Raw genomic sequence first — 8,202 nt, forward strand, 5'->3', positions numbered from 1 at the left:
AACAGTATTTGTGCATGTTTTGATTTTTTAATCACACAAATACATTAAAGTAGTTTAAACATGTTTGAGTTTAAATGTCAGACTGTTTTCATCCTGACGAGAAACCCAAAGACTGCCTGAACTCAGAGATGACGTCACTACGTGGGACAGGTAGAGCGTCACTGTGACACCAGCCTGTGCTCCACATTCGGTGACGACACCGTGCACTCAAACTGTTGTAGCTGCTGGATTTATTTTGCCCGTCTGTACATTTAGGCTGTTTCCCAATTCAGGGTCTGCAGCCTTAAAGTACGCAGCCTCAACGATCTTCAAGGGCCGCGTACTCAAAGACCGCTGAGGCCGGAAGTGCGAGGCTTGTGAAATGGGACGGTCTAGCCTCCGTCGCGCTGCCCAGGTTGCCTAGCAACCATGATACTAACAGCTGGAAACGTTTCATACAGCTTTGTTTGACAGAAATGAAGGAGAAAATCTTTTGTTCATTTGTTTGTTTCTACATGAGCTTTGATCATTCTCTGATTAAGCTCAGCTATTGAACGGCGTATATTTTAAAGTAAAGGCTTTAAAACCAAGTTAGTACAAACGTCACTAATGTCACATGACTTTGCCGACATGTGGCCAACAGGAATGTTTTAATGTTCTTCGTTATTAAACATTTGCACATAAATAAGTGACATAATATTCAGTACTTAAAGTTTACTCTTCGGGCGCCCCTCATCCGCCGCACTATGCATTCTGGGATATGTTGGGCCACGAAGTCTACACCGCCACGTCCTTAAAATTCAGGCAAATGAAGGACGCATTTGAGGGCTGCATTTCGAGCAGCCTTTGAATTGGGACAGCCTTCGTCGCGTCGCTGTGATGTAATCGGCCTTAAAATGCGGCCTTTAAGGCTGCAGATCCTGAATTGGGACCTTAGATTGACCCCAGAGATAATGCACCTCCACAGCCTCTGATCATCTCAACACTTTCCCTTCAGTCCAGTTTTCTCTCAGACTGCACTTTGGGTTCATGCTGATCATTTTCTGCTTTGTGTAAATTCACTAACCTGAGTTTGAGTGTCCCGGCCTGTCAGAATGAAGGATCATTCTTGGTTCAGTGATCTTCTGTCTGACTTGTTAGAGAGAAAGTTGTAAACCTCCACGAGCAGCAGAACAAAGTGTCCGTCCATGAAGACATTCATAAAAACAGCTTTATTCCAAACCTTAAACAACACTTTACAACAGTTCATCAACACGACCCAAACATGGATACAAAGACCAGCACGGTCACCTCCTCAGGTCCAGCTTAATCGTCTTCTGCAGACTGGCTATGCTAGCGTCCAAAGCTGCCAGGCCGTCTCTGAACGCTGCTTCGTCTCTGGTGTCAAAGGTCAAATCAGACCACACGGACTCCGTTTCGCTCTGGGACAGCGTGGAGTTAAACAGCTGCCTGCGAGCGTCCTCTGGCCGCAGGGCTTCACCTGGACCAGCGCACCGCTCGCGATCAGACTCGTGCAGAGTCCCTGCAGGATCTGCTCTCCTCTGAGCTGTGACGTCTAGATGTGCCGAGTCTGAATCTCTCTCTGCATCCGCACACTGCACAGGCGCCATCTGGCTAAGAGACTTCAGGTATTGGGCGATATGGTCAGTAGGGGGCGCTGGCACCCGTCTGTGCTGGTGTTGGCTCGTCTCTGACACAGAGCTGACAACATGATGATCTGCTGAGAGGAGACTGAAACAGAAGACGACATGAATCGTGTTACACGTTCATGTGTTAACAGCGTTGTTAAAGCAGCTGTGGTGCTCTCATCCTGGGGGGGTGACTCCCACCCACACAGGCCCACCTGTGAAGCTGTTCCAGCTCCTTCAGCCTTTGCTGTGCCAGCGAGGCCAGCTCACTCTTCTCCCGTTCACTGTCCAGTAACCTCCTCTTACTGGCCTCCAGCTCTGCACACACACACACACACACACACGCACACACACACACGCACACACACACACACACACGCACACACACACGCACACACACAGGCTCTTTGTAAGGAAACACTGCAGACACATGAAATGATGCAATAACACTTGCTGTTGTTCGTGGCAGTGTCTTTAAAGAGTGTCACAAAGAGCCCACAGCTCAGATCATCAGCAGGACTCACTGCGAGTGCGTACCCATCTTAACGAGTGCAGTTTCAGCCTCTCGGTCTCTCAGCTGGCTCCGTGTGTCCTGCAGGGTTTTCCGTAGGTCCGTCAGGTCATCCTGGAGTTCCTGCAGCCTGGACTGAGCAGCAGCGAGTTCTTCCTGAAGTCTCGGCCCTGTGGAGACCTTTTCCATTACTCCCCAGTCAGTTAAAGCTTTTTACCCAAACTGACCCCAACGGTAAAATCAGTGTGTCTGTTGTTGTGTCTTTACAGTGTGAAGCAGCTCGAGCTGACTGTTATTTTAATACAAATGAAATAAATACACAACTATTTATGACTGAGACACAATTTACAGTTACAGAGTGTCGCCTGGTTCTGATGTCTCTCCGTCTCTGGCTGCTGGTCCAGGTTCCTCACACACCTAGGACACACACACACACACACACACACACACACACACACACACACGTTATACCAAAAGCATCAGAGTCCAGTGAAGTGAAGGACGTCGTGTGTCTCACCTGTGCAGGTCTGACACACTCTGGCTGTTTGAAGCACTATTATTCATCTGTGCTGTGGACACCGTCTGCTCCAGATGACTGAGTAGGCTCTCTGCTACACTGCCTGACACACACACACACACACACACACACACACACACACACAGTGTGACATCATCAGCACATGTGACAGAGGCTCACGTCCTGTGTGTGACTGCAGCATTACTTTGCTGAGCTTTACAGGTACAAACATCAGTGACATGTAGCTTAATGTCAGATATCACAGGTTGTGTTTGTGATGTCTGGCAGGGTGCAGGGGTGAGATGCACGCAGTCACTTTACCTTGTCCAGCAATCAGAGCCTTGAGTTGTGCGAACAGATGCTGAAGCTTGTGAGCTTTTGTCTGTGCCTCAGCGTTGCTCTCCTCAGCCTGTCCAGGCTGCAGCTGTAAGTGCGCCACCTTCACACTGCAGCTGTCTCCGTGTGCACGTGTCAGAGTGTGTGCGCTGGGGCTCCGGGTGTTCGTGTCTCTCACAGGAACAAACTCTTGTGCTTCGTCACACGTAGTGCGAGGCGTTTCAGAGTCAGGCCGGCAGGCAGCCCGACGGCTCGAGAGAGAGGAGGACTGACGCACAGACAGAAGGACGGACGCCTCGTGCTGGGGTGGACCGACGGCGTGAGGAAGAAGCCGAGGGGAAAGTAAGTGAGACTGCAGCTGGGTGGGACATGGTTTCTGAGGTGGGTGGAGCTTCACTCCTGAATGTGGTGCAGGACGGGCAGACGGGTGTCCTCGTGGAGCTCTGCTGTCCGATCCATGCCGGCCTGACGCGCTCTTCTGGCCTGGAAGGTGGAGGAATGATTAACATTAGACTTTCTACACGTGTTTTCTCACATATTTATAAAGCTGCATCAGCCAATCAGTCTGTTGGTGCTAACGTCCTGCCCTTTAAAAACCTTTCAAGTCAGTCTTGATTGTTAGTGATTGATTAAAAGAAGGAGCTTCCTCCAAAGGGTGGCCGGCCTCTCCTCTAAGTGAGAGTAGGAATGTCAGTCGTTCAGGAGGGACATCAAAGGGAGGAACCTGAGGTGGCTCGTTATGATGCCTCCTGGGTGTTTGGGCATGTCCCACGAGAAGGCGGCCCTGGCACATCACACACTATCTCTAAGCTGGCCTGGAAATGTCTTAGCGTTCCCCCAGATGAGCTGCAGGAGGGGGCTGGGGAGGGACGTCGGGGGTCCGTTCTTAGTCTCTGGATGGATGGTTCAGCTCTGAGAGGCTCCTGGAGGCGGCTCTAAGCAACTGTTGCTAAGTTATAAGCCTTGAATCCATTTTCCAGAACAAATGAACAAAAATCCTAAAAGCTTTTGGACACCAATGTAATCCTGTCCTCTGCAGTGGAATTAACACGAGACCTTTATGTCATTTTGTTCTCAGCGACTGTGTGCAGTAAAGCAAACCTCGAACACGCCCACCTGCCTTTGGAGGCCCTTTCTTCGAGCTCTTTTTCCCCGTTGATGTGGAAAGCCTTGGTTTGACTGCTGCACTGCTTACTGTTCTGTGAAGCCTCGGAGACTCTTACACACACACAGAGTATTATTATTATTATTATTATTATGTTGCAGTCAACCAGTAAGTGTTTGACAGATCTAACTTATACATAAAATCCTCAGTGTAACCACAAAGGAACAGGTTGATACTTTAGATCAAGCTTTTGTTTTGTTACTTGTAACAAACTGTAACAAACATTAGGAAGCTCCTCTGACCTGCCTTATCAGCCTGAAGCATCCCACTGAGCAGGGCAGCGCAGCGGTCCAGACCCTCGTGCAGACTGGTGACCTGGGGGCAGACACGTCCGGTTTATTGTAGCCGACATGTGTTCAGACACCGAGCCGATGATGCGGTAGTGTGGGTTAGTGGTTTGTGTCGAGCCTTCTGACTTTGTGGAAGTGCTAGATTTCCTCTGTTCACCTTCCCATGTTTACTACCCTGAGGTGTGTGTTGTGGTAAAGACTTGGTCATGCCTGGATGTGATACCTGTCCTAGATGACACTGTTAATATTTAGTACTGCGACACAACCAAGTGAATAAATCCTGAGAACTCCTAATAAAAGTGTTAGCTTCACATGTCGCCACATAATGTAGGCGGAGCGTGAACGCTCTCATCACCTGGCCCTCGGAGTCGGTGGAGTACAGGGAGTAGGCCGGCTCAGGGCAGGGAGCTGCTCCTGGATTTAAGGTGTCTCTGAAAACAACAGTGAGGAGAGCGCTGACAGGCACACGCAGACACGCAGACACGCAGACACGCAGACACAGAAGATGCTAAATGAAGGCTGGCGTACTCACAGACCCCCTCTGACTGCTCCCGTCAGCCTTCCTGACGTCACCACCTGCCGATCACAGAAACCACGGGTGAACGCCCCTCGTGTCTGTGCGTGTGAAGCCTCACACCTGACAGTGGGAGCTCTCCCTGCGTGTTCATTCAGTCCTACCTTGCGCTGAGCTCTTCCTCTCATGGTCTCCGCCAGCCTGAGCCCTGCCGCCGCTACTCGGAGGATTCAAGCACTGAGCTGCGAGTTCTCACCGGCTCATTTAGAGCTTCCGGTTCAGAGCGCGTTTGAAAAGGAAAACATTAAAACCGTCCAATCAAATTGCTCCATTCACAAACGACAGGCTCAACTGCCCCGCCCCGGAGGTCCCGGATGAAGGCGGCTGCAGGGCTGCCGGTTTTTGTTTTAACTAAAACTTGCCGCAGCAAATCCTTCAGACAGCGCTACAAACAGACACGAGCGGAAAGACAAGGACCGACAGTACATGGTGACAAGAATCAAATTGGATATATTGAAATAATAATTCAAAAAAGTAAATTACAGAACAAAATTAGATGAAATATGCGGTTGGGTGACGTAATAAACCAATTATATGAAAGGCGGTGAAAGCGGGGCGAGTTTTTAAATAACGGCATTTGTTTATATATATAAAAAAAAGACCATAGATTATTCTAACATTTAATTTAAAGGTCAATATTCTGTTTTTGATCAATACAGTGTCTTTAGATTGTGAAGCTTTGAAGCCAAACAATAGTGTAGCTGCATCTTCGTCACAGAAAGAGCAGCCAATAGGGTCCAAGTTAAATCGATGCCTCAGGAAGTCTCTGGTTAAACACCATCAATCATTTCATTCATGACCTGTCTAGATTGGAGGTGAGGAGCTAAAGATCTGTTAGCTAAGAATGAACGCAGCTCTCGGATAAATAATGTTCTTATTGTATTATTGGACAACTTTCTATCATTAACAGAAAGAAAGTTCAGGAAACTCTGGACTAGTTATGATGCAGATTTTAAGAGGTGGACATAACAGGTTCTGGATTTGCTTTAATAACTTCCTGATATTGTTCCTTGATATCTAAATTAAACTTGGAGCTGAAGGGTTCATAAGGAATCAGATTACCAGAATAACCAAATGTTATTGCAGCTTAACATACATTTACTGTTGTGGTGAGTGCTGCATCATCATCAGCCGTTGTTGTTTCACTTACAAAACGCAGAAGCTCATTTGCACATGTGTGTGCAATGGGCAGATGTTTGCTTTCATCATGAATGAATGTTATTTTAGGAGCTGCTTGAAAACCTTTGGCTGCAACTTTGCTGCTCCTAGTAGCAAAAGCCTTCACAAATGCCTCTTCATCCTTTCTCCTCGAGCTTACAGTTTCAATACGTTCAGCATATTCACTATTTCCATTTCTCAGATGTACCTTGTATGAATCAGAAAGTAAATATCTCTGCACTGCAATATAAAATGTTTTCCTGTGCAGGTTTCTGAAGATTACTGTGCTTCAGACCAGTGAGATCTTCCCAATAAGGCATCTTGTGCTAGTTTTGCTCTTAAATCTCTCGGTATGTGTAATGTTGATGCTGAAGACAAGGGCGAGCACACAACATCTTTTGTATTGTGTTTGCAGGTCTTGTTTTTCCTACACAAAACATGAGTGTGGAGCACGATCTTGAGGAACTGATGGAAGAGGAACAACCAATCAGAGAAATTGCTACATGAATCATTTCCATGGTGAAGAGAAACATGACAACAGTGAACCAAGTGAACAACACTCTCCAGCAGGCAGGCGTATCAATTATTAAAGTCTACCATAAAGAGAAGACTATATAAAGGTAAATACAGAGGGTTCGCTGCAGGCCACTCATAAGCCTCACGAATAGGAAGGCTGGATTGGACTTTGTTAAAAAGCCGGCAGAGTTTTGGACAAACATGCTTTGGACACATGAAACCTCTACCAGAATGATGGCAAGAAAAAAGTATGTGTGGAACAACTCACATCATCTGGAAAACACCGCGGAGGCAGTGTGATGGTTTGGGCGTGCTCGGCTGCCACTGGGACACCGGACAGAAGCAGCTGGATGAACTCTGAGAGAGACCGTCAGCCCACATAAATGTAGTCACAGTGATTGGGCAGCGTTTGAATCAAGTAATAGAAAGAACTTAAAGTTAATTTGTCCAAATACTGAGTCTCTGAAATGAAGGGATTCTGTTGAAAAGAAGCTTTAGTTCCTCACATCTTTATGCAATCTTTTTGTCCAACCCACTGAATTAAAGCTGAAAGTCTGCCCTTCACCTGCATCCGAGTCTTTTCATTTTTAATGTGTTCTAGTGTACAGAACAGCTGCTGAACCAAAACGGCTCTGCCCATGTTTTCAGCTAAATTGCTGGACATCCTGGTGAGAAGTGACCATCAAGGCAGAGCAGTCACAACCTGACCACTACAGCTACTTTAGAGCAGTATTTCCATTGACCAGTAGAATAAATGTGCTAAATATTCAGCTTCCTGTAACAAATATAAATGTTGGAAAAAGTGACTAAAAAAACCCCAAACATGTTTTTTTTTTTAAGGTTTGGAGCTAAATGTAGAAAAATGTTGCTGTTAATTTCAGCATGTTTCAGTTTACAAACAGCGCCCTCTATGGCTGCTTTAAGAAAAATAAAGAGCAGTACTTTATCAGTTTTGTTGCAGGTAATTGTACGCCTTGGTGCTCTTGGTGTTGACCTAGCGAACACTGGGCCATAGTTTATATCATCAGTCTGTGGGAGGTGGTAGGGAGGCACTGCTAATGTATTGTCCTCGCCACTTATTAAAACATATCTAGTGTATCCACGTCTTGCTATTTCAGCCAAGTGAAAGAAACTGCAGTGAGAGAAACGTATGAACCCTGCAAGCATCAACAGTGCAAGCAGGAAAACAATTAATTTTCCGCTTTCAATCAGGTGTAATTGCACAAACTCAGGAATACTGTGGATATTAAAGGCCTTCAGCCCAGCAACCTCCATGGAAACGCCCCATCTGGGTCCCAGTGCTCAGCGAATGAATACATCGTGAGGTGCTGGGTCCTCCTGATCCACATCAATGATCTCTGGGACTGGAAGCAGACCTGCACACTGGGACTAAGCACCGGTCTGGAAATGGATATAATGTGAATGAATGAATTTAATCGATTTCCAGGCAGCAGCTGGGTTTTCCAGGTGTGTTTGAATCATTCCTGAAGGACTTACTGAGCCGGCTGTAATAAATGAACGTGTTGCT

General features: G+C 46.9%; 1 protein-coding gene across 2 annotated transcripts; it reads right to left on the minus strand.

Moving 5' to 3' along the window:
* Positions 1-1,143: 1,143 nt before the first annotated feature.
* On the minus strand, positions 1,144-5,220 carry ccdc14 (coiled-coil domain containing 14). Of its 2 annotated transcripts, XM_087836568.1 has the most exons (11): positions 5,105-5,220; positions 4,959-5,002; positions 4,782-4,857; positions 4,379-4,451; positions 4,088-4,189; positions 2,957-3,454; positions 2,636-2,738; positions 2,468-2,535; positions 2,145-2,288; positions 1,823-1,925; positions 1,144-1,710 (listed from the first exon to the last, which is right to left on the minus strand). In XM_087836568.1, exons 1-11 carry the CDS (start codon positions 5,126-5,128, stop codon positions 1,266-1,268), a joined length of 1,680 nt encoding a protein of 559 aa, XP_087692694.1. In that variant the 5' UTR covers positions 5,129-5,220; the 3' UTR covers positions 1,144-1,265. The 2 variants fall into 2 exon arrangements, with proteins under 2 accessions (XP_087692694.1, XP_087692693.1); XM_087836567.1 differs by having other exon boundaries at positions 4,959-5,220.
* Positions 5,221-8,202: the final 2,982 nt, after the last annotated feature.

The sequence above is a fragment of the Neolamprologus brichardi genome, chromosome 23, assembly GCF_056152115.1.
Source record: "Neolamprologus brichardi isolate AB-2024 chromosome 23, ASM5615211v1, whole genome shotgun sequence".
Classification (NCBI taxonomy): domain Eukaryota; kingdom Metazoa; phylum Chordata; class Actinopteri; order Cichliformes; family Cichlidae; genus Neolamprologus; species Neolamprologus brichardi.

Coding starts and splice junctions, on each gene's coding strand:
- ccdc14 (XM_087836567.1), bottom strand. CDS start 5,128: ATGAGAGGAAGAGCTCAGCGCAAGGTAGGACTGAATGAACACGCAGGG. Junction 3,455..4,087: donor GAAAGGGCCTCCAAAGGCAG/GTGGGCGTGTTC, acceptor TCCACCTTCCAG/GCCAGAAGAGCGCGTCAGGC. Junction 1,926..2,144: donor AACTGCACTCGTTAAGATGG/GTACGCACTCGC, acceptor GTGTGTGTGCAG/AGCTGGAGGCCAGTAAGAGG.